At 42.8% G+C, this 15903-nt stretch overlaps 1 protein-coding gene across 2 annotated transcripts in view; it reads right to left on the bottom strand.

Annotated features, from left to right (window-relative positions):
* The window catches only part of LOC135248552 (noelin-2-like), a 93893-nt gene that overhangs the window by 32389 nt on the left and 45601 nt on the right, over positions 1–15903 (bottom strand). For both annotated transcript variants that reach the window (XM_064323330.1, XM_064323331.1), the window contains exon 2: positions 7865–8014. In XM_064323330.1, coding sequence (XP_064179400.1) covers positions 7865–8014 — 150 coding nt within the window. The remainder of the gene's footprint in view (positions 1–7864; positions 8015–15903) is intronic.

Below are 15903 nucleotides of genomic sequence, written 5' to 3' on the forward strand. Positions count from 1 at the left end.
TGACCCTAATGCTCTTAAACATTCCCCAAATCTGGTCTCCATCCTAACCCTCTAATACAGTTTTCAATGTACTTTGCTTTTTTAAATTACTGTTGGATGCAGTCATTATAAACTCTAAGCGATGTCTAAGTGAAATATAGATAGATAGCGCTGCACTCAAAAATAATACAAAAATAACTGAAAAGTTCTTGTTTCAAGAAAAGTTGTAAGTTTTTATGAGACGGCCTTTTGAAATTGAACATGTAATGATTCTTCTAATGTCATCTCATTGTGTAATTTTGCAGTTTATTATATAGTGGTACCTGCCATTACTAAGGTGCATGGGCAGAATATATATTGCTTCTGAATTAATTCTTATTGAATAGATTCCAGACATATTGGATATCTACAGTATTTCCGTAGAGTGTAATATAAGGTAATTGCTTTTTGGTTCTTTTTCTAAATTCTATGAGTGGACCCAGGCTTGTTACATCACATGATCTTGACTGCCTGTCTCACAGATGAATTCAGATTCAGTAATCTAATATGCATGTGTGAGGTGATTGTTGTGTTAAAGCCCTGACAAAGATGGCTTTCTGCTGAAATGTTGGTTATTAAAAACTGCATTGGAGGCAAAAGGGCGTGCAACCTTTCTTTTTTAGTTTCATTTTCAACCCTAACACTTATCGTATTCCTAAACCTAATCATAGCCCCAATATTAAAAGATTTTTCCTGTACATAACCCAAATCCTGTCTTCACCCTAACACTTAGCTCATTTACAATCCTAACATCAGCTGTATCAATACATACTGTACAGCTTTTGCAATTTACTACCAAAAAATGGAAATTGAGCCATGATAAATATGTGATTTGTACATTAATATGGGTGAGAAACAATTTAGATTTACTGTAACCAATAAAATATTTACAAGAATGTATTCAAGTAATTTATACGAAAAATGTATTTTACCAAAAAGGGGAATGGGTTATATATATATATATATATATATATATATATATATATATATATATAAAATTAGTTTAAAAAAAAAGGTGTTGCAATCACCCTAATGCTAACCTTATTCGGAACCGTAACCCTAATCTGGGCAATATTAATAGATGATTATAAAGGGCATGCCAAAATGTTGACATGGAGCCATTATAAAATGTTTTTAAAAATCAAATTTTTTTTGTCAATAGTCTGTTGGTGGTGTTACAGCTAGCATTGTGTAGAAACAGTTTGGCTATCTTTGTAGCCTGGACCAATTTCTCTCGGGCTAATAAACCACATTTTAATTATAAAGTTCACAGTTTTGCTTTGAATGAGAATGTCTAATCAAAGTGTATTTTTGGTGAGAATGACCAACCATAACAACTTAAATTAGCTGCAAATGACCATACTTCAGTGTGATTTGGTGAAGAATGACAATTATTTGTAGTATTAGTGGTATTACTGGTTTGGGAATGACACACTTTAATGGTATTAGTGTTGTGAGAATGACACCCTTTCCTGGTATTAGTGGTTTTAGAATAACACTCTTTAATGGTATTAGTGGTATGAGAATGACACCCTTTCCTGGTATTAGTGGTTTTAGAACAACACTCTTTAATGATATTAGTGCTGTGAGAATGACACCCTTTCCTGGTATTAGTGGTTTTAGAATAACACTCTTTAATGGTATTAGTGCTGTGAGAATGACACCCTTTCCTGGTATTAGTGGTTTTAGAATAACACTCTTTAATGGTATTAGTGGTGTGAGAATGACACCCTTTCCTGGTATTAGTAGTTTTAGAATAACACTAATGGTATTAGTGCTGTGAGAATGACACCCTTTCCTGGTATTAGTGGTTTTAGAATAACACTCTTTAATGGTATTAGTGCTGTGAGAATGACACCCTTTCCTGGTATTAGTGGTTTTAGAATAACACTCTTTAATGGTATTAGTGGTATGAGAATGATGCCCATTCCTGGTATTAGTGGGCTGAGAATAACACTCCACTGGATAATATAATGGAGGGCGGCCCTATTTTTCTGCACCTCTGATGTGTGAGTCAACAGGCAACATGTTCTCTCTCTCTCTCTCTCTCTCTCTCTCGCTCTCTTTTCCATGCTCCCCCTCCATTTCTCTCCATTGCCGTCATTCGATTTGTCTTTTCTCTTTCTTGTTCTCCCTCTCTCTCACTTCACATGCACACTCACACACACGCACACACACACACACACACTCTCCCACTCAATTCCATTAAACAGTATTGGCATATCAATGAAACATATTTGTTGCCAAGGCACATCCATAACTTCAAAAAGCATTGCAGGAACTCATTTAAGAATACAATTCAGCAGTGGACCTATCAGTCAAAAAAGACCTCTCACCAGAAGCTGATGTATTAGCTAGTGAATTCCATATTTGGTGGAAGAACACAATTTTTCTGCATTGTAAATCAAGATCATATTCTTTCTCTCTCCTTCTTTTTCTCTCTCTGTTTCTCCACTCTAACCTATCCCTCCTCTCATAATTTCTCCCTCCTTCCTCTTCTCCTTCCCTCTTTCCCCCTTCTTCTCTACTCACTCTCTTGCGGTCTATCTCTCTTCCGCTATCTTTCCCTTCATCTGTCTTTCAGTTCAGCTCATTTTTTACTCGCTTTTCATTCCCCCTCACTCTGTTTTTTTCTCCTTCTCTTTCTCCCTCTCCCAGTGTCTTTCCCTCTATCTCTCTTTTTTCCCTCTCCCTCTCCTTAACTCGTTATCCTGCTCTTCTCTTCTCCCTCTTTGTTGTCCCTTTTTCCTCACCTCTACCCTCCCTCTCTCCCTCTGTCATTTTGTTTGAGTTTGACCTCTGTCCTCCCCCTTCTCTCTCCCCTTCTCCCTCCCTCTGTCTTTCCCTCTGCCCCCTCTCTGTCCTTTCTCTCGTTCTCCCCTTCTCTCTCCCCTTTTGCTCCCTCTCACTTTTCCCTTTGCTCTCTAAAGTGTCTCGGCAGTAAATGACTTTTTATCAGTAATTAATCTGCTGCCGGCCAGGCTGTGTTCTTCCTTACGCGCTGGGGGTGGGGTGGGGGTGGGGGGGGGGGCGGCGGGGTTTGCACTGCCAGTCCTCCTCCTGATTGCTCCCGATTAACACCGCTTTGATGGCCAAGGCTGGGATCCACCCACCATTTCTGTACCATTTACATCACAGAGCGTGGGTCTCAATGCCTGTTTTTACCCTCATCCTTCCCTTTTTCATTAATAAAAAACCAGAATTTTAAAAAGAGCATTTTAAATGTCGAAAATATTGAACCTTTTAAGGAATGCCAGTACATTTGCATGCATCTTCAGAACACGGCCCCTGTGATTGAAAGATGTGTTTTTGCAAAGTTGTTCTGAAAATATTTGTTTACACTATTAAATAAAAAGAAATAACAGCAATGAATGTCATTTTTATGGAGAACTTGAAGTGCTTTGAGGAGATATTAGCGAGGATAGATACTCTTTCTTGGTGCGCAGTAGATGAGAGTTTGCAGTTTCGCGTTTAAAACGGGTTTGGCAGCCATTTTATCGCAGCGGTGGGATGACAGCTCATCTAAATCCATTTGATGTGAGAGCCAAATATTCACAGTAACTGTCATCCTTCTTTAAAGCTCTCTTTCCGCTTTGTCAAATTTTAAAGGTTTTGAGATGTGGCCAATAAATCTGTGGTACAAATCTCAAATTCCCCCCCTTGAGTTAATTTCACTTCTGAGTTGAATAAGCTTTACTGGCTTTAAAGTGCCCGCCCCTCTCCTCTGATATGCCCATCTGCAGAGATAGCAGGACAACTCCATTCTGATCCCTGTTACTGTGCCAGTCAATGCAATACAGACTGTCTGAGCCAATCACTGCGAGGCAGACTGTCTGAGCCAATCACTACGAGGCAGACTGTCTAAGCCAATAATTGCGAGACAGACTGTCTGAGCCAATCCCTGCGAGGCAGACTGTCCGAGCCAATCACTGTCAGGCAGACTGTCTGAGCCAATCACTGCAAGGCAGACTGTCTGAGCCAATCCCTGTGAAGCAGTCTGTCTGAGCCAATCACTGCGAGGCAGACTGTCTGAGCCAATCCCTGCAAAACAGACTGTCTGAGCTGACCACTGCGAGGCAGTCTGTCTGAACCAATCACTGCAAGGCAGACTGTTTGAGCCAATCACTGCAAGGCAGACTGTCTGAACCAATCCCTGGAAAACAGACTGTCTGAACCAATCCATGTGAAGCAGACTCTCTGAACCAATCACTGTGAGGAGAGTCACAAGTGAGCACCCGGAGAGAAAGCACACAGCTTTGATCTATGTGGCAAAATGACCTATAAAGCTCATTCAATAATGTATCTGGGAAACTGCAAAGCAGAGCAACTGTTCAGTTGTAACCATTCACTGCGGTGAGAGGAATTATCCTGATGCTGTTCATAATTCACACTGAAAAGAAGGCAATTAAGCCTAATTGTCAGAGGAGCTTTCACTAGTTTTTCAACTTCTACAACAAGGTCACCTAATTTAAATCATGATATAAAACCATTCGACTGCGTCGTCCAGGTTTCCGTCCAGGTTTTAAAGCACAAAAGAGCTTCTAACTCTTTGGTGTGCAGTGTTATAGAACTCCATTACAATACTACTTACAATAACCAGCAGCGACTGTGACATCAGTATTAGAATATTCCGTTAAGAACATTCTTATCACATATTTGTGATCTTATGATAATACTTTACAAAAAGGTCACATGAAATTGCATTAACAAATGTAGTTAATGTAAATTAATGATGCACAAATGCCTTAATTAAGCATGAAATTAACTTTTCATTACTGTTGATACTTAACAAATACTGTACATTAACTAACATATTAGTTACATGATATGTATACATTAGCAAAACAAAGGATGCACTTATACAGTAATTATACAGTTTTTTTAATTCCAATATGAATTGGCACTAATTATTGTAGGTGTTATCATTAATTAATAAAATACAAATACATTAACAAAGTTGTGCAGACAAACTTTTCAGTAGTTAGCAGTTAAGAATTACATTAGTTAGCGACAATCCATGCGACCTTATTATAAAGTGTTACCGATCTTACACCTTTCAAAGGGTGAAGTCAGCTCTGTGAGCTTCACAGCGATATAGCGCACGGACACGCTTACAGCGCACAAGCACAGGCACACGTAGGAGACTACACGCATGACAGATGCAGGAGGAGTGACATTGCTGAGAGTCCCCCATGTTACACGTGTGTTCACAGCTGAATGAAAAAAAGCATGTATCATCTGTCACTGTCTCCACCTCTCACTGCTCCCTGTCTCTCTCTGCCCGCTCTATCTCCACTTCTCTCCTCTCTTCTGCTCCTGTTTTCTCTCTTCTTCTCTCCCTGTCTATCTGCCTCTCTTCTTCTCCTTCGTATTCTCTCTGTTCTCCTCTCCCTGTCTGTTTGCCTCTCTATAAAATACTTTGTTATATGAGTTATAACCAAAATGCAGTTCTGTATTTATATGGTGTTGGTGTGGTGTAGGTACTTTTGGGCTGTGGGTGCTTTTGGGCTGTGGGTGCTTTTGGGCTGTGGGTACTTTTGGGCTATGGGTGCTTTTGGGCTATGGGTGCTTTTGGGCTGTGGGTGCTTTTGGGCTGTGGGTACTTTTGGCTTGGGTACTTTTGGCTGTGGGTACTTTTGGGCTGTGGGTACTTTTGGGCTGTGGGTGCTTTTGGGCTGTGGGTGCTTTTTGGCTGTGGGTGCTTTTGGGCTGTGGGTCTTTTGGGCTGTGGGTACTTTGGGCTGTGGGTACTTTTGGGCTGTGGGTACTTTTGGGCTGTGGGTACTTTTGGGCTGTGGGTGCTTTTGGGCTGTGGGTGCTTTTGGGCTGTGGGTACTTTTGGGCTGTGGGTACTTTTGGGCTGTGGGTACTTTTGGGCTGTGGGTACTTTTGGGTTGTGGGTACTTTTGGGCTGTAGGTGCTTTTGGGCTGTGTGTACTTTTGGGCTGTGAGTACTTTTGGGCTGTAGGTGTTTTTTGTTACTTTTGGCCTCTGCTGTCAGAAGCAGCTGACAGGACACAAAATAAATCTTTTTTTTCTGTCCTTTTTCCTGTTTTGTCGGTCTCTCCCATTCCTGCTCTCCAATTCTCATTCATCACTCTGTTTTCTTTCTGCAGGGCCATCCAGTGCTGGCGTAAGAACATTTTTATCTGATTAATGCTTGTTCTCTCTCTCTCTTTCTCTCTCTCACTCACAATGTCTCTCTCACTCACTCTTTTTATCGCTCTCTCCCCATCCTCCAAACTTTTTTTCTTCATCCTTTTCTCCTCATCTTTCTCTTTCTCCATCACTCTCTCTCTTTAGCAGATTAATCTCTCTCTCTCTTTCACAAAACATATATTCAGGACTAACAGGCTTTCTGCTAAGCTAAACTATACATCGCTCAGTACAGTGAGCTCTGCCATAGTCCCAATCAGCCCAGCAGTCTGCCGCCGTTCATCCTAAATTTACTGCATCACCCCAATTACACCAATTACACCCCCTCAACCGGGAACTCACCGTTGACGCCACAATCTCACGTTCTCTCAAATTGATCTCACCAGATCTCATTCCAGCCTCGTCCTCTTTCACACTAATCTCACGCTTTCGCAGTTTATGCAGGCTAATAATCTCACTTCCCAACGGCCTCCCGAGAAGCTCTGCTCTCGAGAGATCACAAAACCCAGCCTGACGGTCTGACCCCTGATGTCACTTCCTGCTGAGACTGATCACTGTGCCTGATCCTCATATCTCTCCCACCACCTTGATCAGGGGCACTGGGGAGAAGAGCTCTCAGCTTCCGGTGAAAAAGAAAACCCTTTTTTTTCTTCTGACTTTCTTTCATCCTGACTCAGTCTTATGAATCACTCAGAACAGAACTAAAGAAATGCATTCTGGATAGGATGATTCATGAAGTTTTTGCAGTAACACGTAACACGTTAGTCATGTAAGTCTGGGGACAGTCCTGTGTCTGTGGTTCTCAATACATCATACACTGTCTGTGGTTCTCAATACATCATACACTGTCTGTGGTTCTCAATACATCATACACTGTCTGTGGTTCAGTATACATCATACACTGTCTGTGGTACAATATACATCATACACTGTCTGTGGTACAATATACATCATACACTGTCTGTGGTGCAGTATACATCATACACTGTCTGTGGTTCGGTATACATCAAACACTATCTGTGGTTCAGTATACATCATACACTGTCTGTGGTGCAGTATACATCATACACTGTCTGTGGTTCGGTATACATCAAACACTATCTGTGGTTCAGTATACATCCTACATTGTCTGTGGTACAGTATACATCATACACTGTCAGTGGTTCAGTATACAGTATACACTGCCTGTGGTATAGTATACATCCTTCACTGTCTGTGCACTATGCATTATACAATATAAATGTTACTGAAAAAAATAAAACCATTTTGACCACTAACACATGCCATTGGTCTCACTTATAGAACATGACTCAAGAAGATGACAGGAACACATACGTAGGCGATAAAATGCATATTCTGTGTTTTTTGCTTAAAATGAACTGAATTGGCAAATTTAAAGTTGTCGTGCTCACAGTCAATGGTATGTCAAATACTATACACTCTGGTGCACTTTACACTATATGCTGTCTGTGGTGATTCATTTATACATTATATTTATTTATCTGTAGAGTGGTATACATTATACACTATCTGTGATGCACTAAATTTCATACACTGTGGTGATACATTATACACTCACTGTGATGATTGTAAATCATTGAAGATTATAAACTCTATGGTTCACATTTGTCCTCCAGGTTGTAAAGAGAAGCACACGGCACCCTCTCGGTGATTGACAGGTGTGACTGACCTTCTCCATGAGCAGGCGGAGCTGCTTGCTGCGGGCGTCACGGTTACACATGTTCTGCGCTGGTGCCACCACAGTGCACACGCACTTCCCGTCCACATCCTGGGCAGAGCTATAGATCTGCCAGCCCTCCTCTGAACTGGGATACAGCGCCTGGAGAGAGAAGGAAAGAGAGAGAGAGAGAGAGATAGAGAGAGAGGGGGGGAGAGAGATAATTGAACATTGAGTGATCTGACCAAACCTTCCTACACAGAATCATATGCAATATGCAAATACATAGGCTCAATAAAGACGCACACATGGACACACTCACACACTCGCACACACACAAGTACAAACACACACACAAACACAAGCATGCACAAACACAGACAAGCACTGACATGGACACATACTGTATTCATACAAACACACAGTGAGAATTACACACTGAAATACACACACATATGCACACAGGTAAACACTCAAACTAGCACACACACACACACACACAAACACACATGCACAGGCTCCTTCACAATGCCCTATTTTTATTGGTGATGAATCATTGCTTTTCCGGTGTATTCCAGGGTGGATATCGGGCTCTCTCCTTCATGCCCCCCCCCCCACATGCTGTGACTCACTCTTCCGCCAGAAGGAATTATTTTCACCCCCCACCACCCCACTCACCCCCCCACCCCACACTCATTGATTTGCACAAACCACATTTTAACACCACAGATGAGAATCAATGCAGCTTGTGTCACACATAAATGTTTCAAAGACTTGGACTCCTTCCCTCGATCGTTCATGTGTGTACACGGTTGTGAATATGTGTGTTTGCTTATGTATTCATGTATAAGTGAAGTGTGTCTTTATGCGTCTATGAGTCCATGCAGTGTGTGTGTGTGCGTGCGCGCGTGTGTGCGTGCATGTTTACAGTAGAAATCCATCAAATCCATACTCTTCAAGATTCTGAACTGGATTTAGAATCCTGCATAATTCACACACAGACATCAAAACCAAAACAAGGTCAGCCCCAAGGGCAGAGTGAGTAGTGATCTCAGCAGGGCAAACAGGGACAGTCACGTGTCTGAAGGCCTAAGGAACAGGGAGGCAGTGCACTATGGTGTTTAAGGAACCCGCGCTTGTAACCCGTTGCCGCTGTGCCCTTCACCTGAATACCTACTTCACCTGAATGCCTTCACTAATTATCCAGCTGTTTAAATGAACGCTGTGCCATGTAAAAACATTCTGCTGATTGCCTGTAATGCAATGTAACGTAACTCAAGAGCTGCAGGTTCAAAATCTCTGCGTGGAACTTATAATTATCAAAACAGCTTCAGTTAAACATCCTGCTCTGCTACATTCACATGTAAAATAAAGAGGAAATAAAATTTAAATGTGTACGTGTGTGTGTATGTGTATGTGTAAGTATGTGTGTGTGCGTGTGTGTCTCGCTCTGTGTATGCATCTGTGTGTGTGTGTGAGTGTATGTGTGTGTCCGTGAGTGTGAGTGTTTGTGTGTGTGAGTGCGTGAGTGTGTGTGTGTGTTCTCCCTTCCTAAGTGTAGAGCAGAAGCCTTGCAGCGCTGTACCTATAATTAGTTACTGCCAGCACATCACCCAATTAGTGCTATTCTCTCTGTCCCTGTGTGTAAGTGTGTGTGTGTGTGTGTGTGTGTGTTTGCATGTGTGTTTGCGTGTGTGCATGTGTTTGCATGTGTTCTTCTGTGCGTATGTGTGTGTGCCTGTCTGTATTCTTCTGTGTGTGTGCATGTGTGTGTTTGCCTGTTCATCCATATGCCAGCTGCAGTTATCTGCACATGTAGGTGTGAGGAATGTGGGTATGTATTCAGATTCATGTGTATGTGTGTAATAATGTGTGCACTGCATGTGTGTGTGGCGCACAAAAATGAAGAAAATAAAATAGATGAGAGACAGAGGGAGAGAGAAAGATAAAGGGAGGGAAAGAGAAAGAGTGCAAGTGAGATTATGAGTGCGAGAGAGAAAGAGATCAAAATCAGATCAATTTTATTTGTGTAGTGCTTTTTACAATAAACTGTCACAAAGATGCAGGACAGAGTAGCATAAAAAAGGCAAAAAAGAGCAAAAATCAGACCAGACCCACAAATAGCACGTGAGGTAAAAAGGAAACTCTGATGGAATTATGATGGAAAGAAATCTCTGGAGGAACTCAGCTATAGAGGGGGAGCCCATCCTCCGCTGGCCAGCCCAGCCACGTTGGACTGCAAGGCTTCGAGTTTCATATGGAAAACTCGGTTCTAGCTCAACCCTGCTAAAACCAAAGGTAGAAAGACTTGGTACAGCTTATCCAGTTAGACCAGCCAACCTGGACTGTAGCAGAGAGTGACCAATAAGAGTAGCCAATTCGAGCAGACCTCGAACAACTTGTCAAATGAGAACCACTGGCACAAGTAGATCTGCTGCAGACTAGCCAATGGAAGCGCTCGACACAGACAGTAAAGTCAGTGGCACCAGACTGGTCCGAGATCAGTGATTGCTATATCAACCGTGTGACGCTGATGTTATTCCTCCCAATTTTTTTTTTTTTTTTTTGCTCACCTTTTCAGTGTGTCTGAGCAGAGCAGGTTTGTGACCTTTATGAAACAACCTGGCAGATAAATCTGGTGTAACCGCGCTGCGGGGAGCGTGCCGATGATGCCCAACGGGTCCGTGTCGCGCCGCTGCCTCAATTACCTGCGGCTCGTTCAGCTCCACCGGCGTGGCGCTCACACATTAGCATTCAACAGAGGAATCTGCCTAATGCTGAATAATTAATATAATGGCAAATGGCAGTGGCAAAGATGTCACACCACCTCCTAACATATCCCTGTACTGTGAGTACTGCATAGGACACAGGGCATTGGACACAGGGCATAGGGAACACGGTAGTGGAATAGTGCATAGGACATAGGGCATAGGGCACGGGAATAGTGCGCAGGACATAGGGACAGACATATCTGTGTACAGGACAGACAGACAGACAGGAAGGCCGGAAGGCAGGCAGGCAGACAGACAGACGTAGAGGTGGCAGTTTTTCGGGGCATACGGAGCTCATTTGAGATGGACAGAAAAAGGGGTGGAGCGATATCTCGTCCGCTATGTTAATTGTAACATAAGCTTGCCGTTCGGGACAGACCGGCATTGTGTCAGTTAGAGATGAGCAAGGCATCCATCAGCAGGACAACAGGAAGCTGTAATAGGGAAGTTTATGGTAGCGAGCCGGAACGCATTGACCCTTTCTGCCATAACAGTGAGAACAGCAGCCATAAAACATCAGGGATTTCAGCCTAATTCCCCTCAGCCACTAAACACAAGGGTCTTATCAGCCTTGCAGTACAACAGGCCTGCTCCCATTCCTGAAGGAGCCCTTAACTCCGACTCCCAATTATAAATGAAAGCATTATTGCATTTCACAACTCCCAGCTTGGTGAAAACATTGAGGAAAAATGTGTAAATATAATATCATTTTTTCCCTCAAGAGGGGAATTGTAGTACATATTTTTCCGAAAGGTTTTTGAAAATTTTTAATTGATCAAAATTTGGGTAAGAAAAATGAGACTTGTATTGCTCATATGTATGCCTTAATAAAGAGAATCAGTGATCTAATTTCTTCCAAACTCTCAACCTCCAATACTGGAAAAATTCAGTTCTACACTGCTGTTTGACCCTTGATCTTTTAATTCTCCACTCCATCCAAGCACCCTTCTTCTCCTCTCATCTCTAAAACTCTAAATTCCTCTTAGCATTAAGTAGTCAAGGAGACGGTTTTATAGAGTGAGTCGCAATAGTATCTGAAGCCTCTGTTTGGGAAAAGAAGCTTTGTAATGCTAAAATACAGTCTGACAGCTTGGATAGTGGTATAAATATCCTTAAGACACTTACACTTCTAAAGTGGTTATAAACATACCTCCCTAAAAGTCACAATGCAATAATACTGTAAGCACACACAACAGTACTGACAGCATTCACTGAAACAGCATGCACTACCATGGCACTGACACTATATTCTGATACACACTGATATTGTACTGATGGCATGGATACAACACTGACACAGCATCTTATAGTACTGACAAAGCACACACTGACACACCACACACTGACACGGCACTGACACAGAGCATACAAACACAGCACTTATACAGTGCACACTGACAAAGCACTCACTGACACAAACTCTTACAGCACTGACAATGCACATACTGACAAAACCTCTTACAGTACTGACAAACCACACACTGACACAACCTCTAACAGCACTGACAAAGCACACACTGACACAACCTCTTACAGTACTGACAAAGCACATACTGACACAACCTCTTACAGCACTGACAAAGCACACACTGACACAACCTCATACAGCAATGACAAAGCACACACTGACACAACCTCTTACAGCACTGACAAAGCACACACAAACAAAACACAACCTCTTACAGCACTGACAATGCACACACTGACACAGCATCTTACAGTACTGACAAAACACACACTGACACGACACTGACACAGAGCACACAGACACAGCACTGACACAGTGCACACTGACAAAGCACTGACACAGCACGCACTGACCCAACCTCATACAGCACTGACACAGAACACACAGACACAGCACTGACACAGTGCACACTGACAAAGCACTGACACAGTGCACACTGACCCAACCTCTTACAGCACTGTCAAAGCACACACTGACACAGAACTGACACAGCACACACTGACATGGCACTGACACAGCACACACTGACACAGCACTTACGCCGTTCACACTGACAAAGCACTGACACAGTGCACACTGATGCAGCACTGACACAGTGCACACTGGCACAGCACTAGCTGCACACAGCACACACTGACACAACTCTGTCGCTGCAGTGTCCCTGCGATCAGATCCAGCTGCACTGAGCGGTGTGGAGGCCGACCGCGTCCCACCTCCTGTTCCACACCGTCACCCTCATGTCCAATACGTTCCCTGCTCCATTAGCTTCCAATAGACACTCAGCCAATCACCCGCCCTCCAGACTCACCCTGTCACTCAACTGCCAATAAGGCCATTAGGGTGGGGCTAACTATGACTGTCTGCTTTCTGATATTTATGTGCTTTACGGGGACCTGATTTACTAAGAGCTTTTAGAACAAGCAGAACCTTTTAGCATATGCTAACAAAACTAATAAAACAGCCAATGATCGGTGCAAGACAAATACCATGACCAATCATTGGCTCTGTTATTGGTTTCCCTTGTGCTAAAAGTCTTTGTAAATCAGGCCCGTAGTGTGTAAAACAAGCAACAAGGCACCCTTAGGGATTTTGGCTCAACAGACATCCTCTTGAACCCTTGAGCTCGTTGAAATGACAGCAGCCTCTGAATGCCATGTCGTGAGTCGCAGTTTCCTCAAATTTCTTGTCACTCACGAGGCACCACCGTAAGAAACGTTAGGGGAACGTCGCTGATCATATCAATATGAACTAGCCTGGCATGGAGCAGGCAAAAGTTACATTAGCCTTCTGGTCAAAATGCACTCCTTATTTCGGCATACGGGCTTAATATGAGCACAAAACAAAACTTATTTTTGGCTGCATACTGCCTGGTCTTCTATTTAATGCCAGTCCACACTAGTTTTTTTCTGTGGTACAGTATCACTTGCATGCTATTAAATCTAAAAAAGGTCTCTCTGTTGTTCAGCTCTGTTACATTTATTCTCAACAGAATTCACTTCATTGGCCAGGGTTCCACACCTTAAGCATTTAAGACCATAATGACTTCCCCTCTTCAGTCTGTAACAGAAGGTTTTATTTTTTTCTCTCCATGTAGAACATTATAGGAAATTACAGAATTAGCAGCCTGAGAACTAATTAACAGTCCTGGGATCTGAATGTGGGGCATCTATTCTTCACGGTATGCTCAGCTATTTCCGACAGAACAGGGCCTCGAGAGGATAAATCATCTCCCAGAAGAGGGTTGAACGAGTCTATTTAATAACAATTAACAGCTCCTTGCAAATCTGGAGATTCAGTTAGTGTTGCAAGGAAAACCGGCATTCACAAGTGCGCCATGGACATCACTGGACTCCACAGAGAACTGTGGCGAAACAATATGATGCTTTCAATGCTCAATGATTATACACATGGCGATTAACACAGGCATCTGTGGTTCCCTCACTAGTTAATAATTAGACAGAAATCTTTAGTGTGTGTTTAATGTCTGTTCCTTATTTTTTTCAGTATCTTCAAGCTTCATTTCAGTTATTCTACTGTAACAATATAGGATAAAGTTTTATGTACAGTACAGGTCACAGTTGCAGTATCTCTAACTGCATGTACAGGTCACAGTCACACTAACTCTAACTGCATTTTCAGGTCACAGTCACACTAACTCTAACTGCATGTTCAGGTCACAGTCACACTAACTCTAACTGCATGTTCAGGTCACAGTCACAGTAACTATAACTGCATGTTCAGGTCACAGTCACAGTAACTATAACTGCATGTTCAGGTCACAGTCACAGTAACTATAACTGCATGTTCAGGTCACAGTCACAGTCATTATAACAGAATGTACAGGGCAGTCATTATAACAGAATGTACAGGTCACAGTCACTATAACAGAATGTACAGGTCACAGTCACAGTAACTCTAACTGCATGTCCAGGTCACAGTAACTCTAACTGCATTTTCAGGTCACAGTCACACTAACTCTAACTGCATGTCCAGGTCACAGTCACAGTAACTCTAACTGCATGTCCAGGTCACAGTTACAGTAACTCTAACTGCATGTCCAGGTCACAGTAACTCTAACTGCATTTTCAGGTCACAGTCACAGTAACTCTAACTGCATTTTCAGGTCACAGTCACACTAACTATAACTGCATGTACAGGTCACAGTCACAGTAACTATAACTGCATGTTCAGGTCACAGTAACTCTAACTGCATGTTCAGGTTACAGTAACTCTAACTGCATGTTCAGGTCACAGTCACAGTAACTCTAACTGCATGTACAGGTCACAGTAACTCTAACTGCATGTTCAGGTTACAGTAACTCTAACTGCATGTTCAGGTCACAGTCACAGTAACTCTAACGGCATGTACAGGTCACAGTCACACTAACTCTAACGGCATGTACAGGTCACAGTCACAGTAACTCTAACTGCATGTTCAGGTCACAGTCACAGTAACTCTAACGGCATGTACAGGTCACAGTCACACTAACTCTAACGGCATGTACAGGTCACAGTCACAGTAACTATAACTGCATGTTCAGGTCACAGTAACTCTAACTGCATGTTCAGGTCACAGTAAATCTAACTGCATGTTCAGGTCACAGTAACTCTAACTGCATGTTCAGGTCACAGTAACTCTAACTGCATGTACAGGTCACAGTAACAGTAACTCTAACTGCATGTACAGGTCACAATAACTCTAACTGTATTTTAAGGTATGAGATTTATGCTCCCATTTGTATGAGAAAGCATGGTCTTAGTGCACTGGGGCCTCACAAAAGCCTCTTTACTCAAGACCTTGTTTGGCTCAGTCAGCAGGGACATTTCCATTATTCCTTTCTAACTCACTTCAGGCTCTCTCCCTCCCGTTTTCTATCTCTGTTCTTTTTCTCTCTCCTCCCTACCCCCTCCTTCCCTCATTTATTCTCTCTCTCTCGTTCTGAAGCTTTGGTGGAAAAGCACAGTATCAATGTTGACAAACACAACAATGTTACAATGATATAAAATGAATGTATGTATCTTGGTAACATGTAGGCATGCATATATCCATACACAAGTAATCTCTCCCCCAGAGCTTGCCACCTCTCTTTCTCCCTCTCCCTCTCCCTCTCTCCCTCTCTCTCCCCCTCCCTCCCTCCCTCTCTCTCCCCCTCCCTCCCTCCCTCTCTCTCTCCCTCCCTCTCCCTCTCTCCTCTCCTCCTCCCTCCTCCCTCCCTCTCTCCTCCCTCTCTCTCCTCTCTCTCTCTCTCTCTCTCTCTCTCTCTCTCTCTCTCTCTCTCTCTCTCTCTGTGCTTAGTCACGTCGTTTCTCTT

The sequence above is a fragment of the Anguilla rostrata genome, chromosome 2 (genome assembly GCF_018555375.3).
Source record: "Anguilla rostrata isolate EN2019 chromosome 2, ASM1855537v3, whole genome shotgun sequence".
Lineage (NCBI taxonomy): Eukaryota > Metazoa > Chordata > Actinopteri > Anguilliformes > Anguillidae > Anguilla > Anguilla rostrata.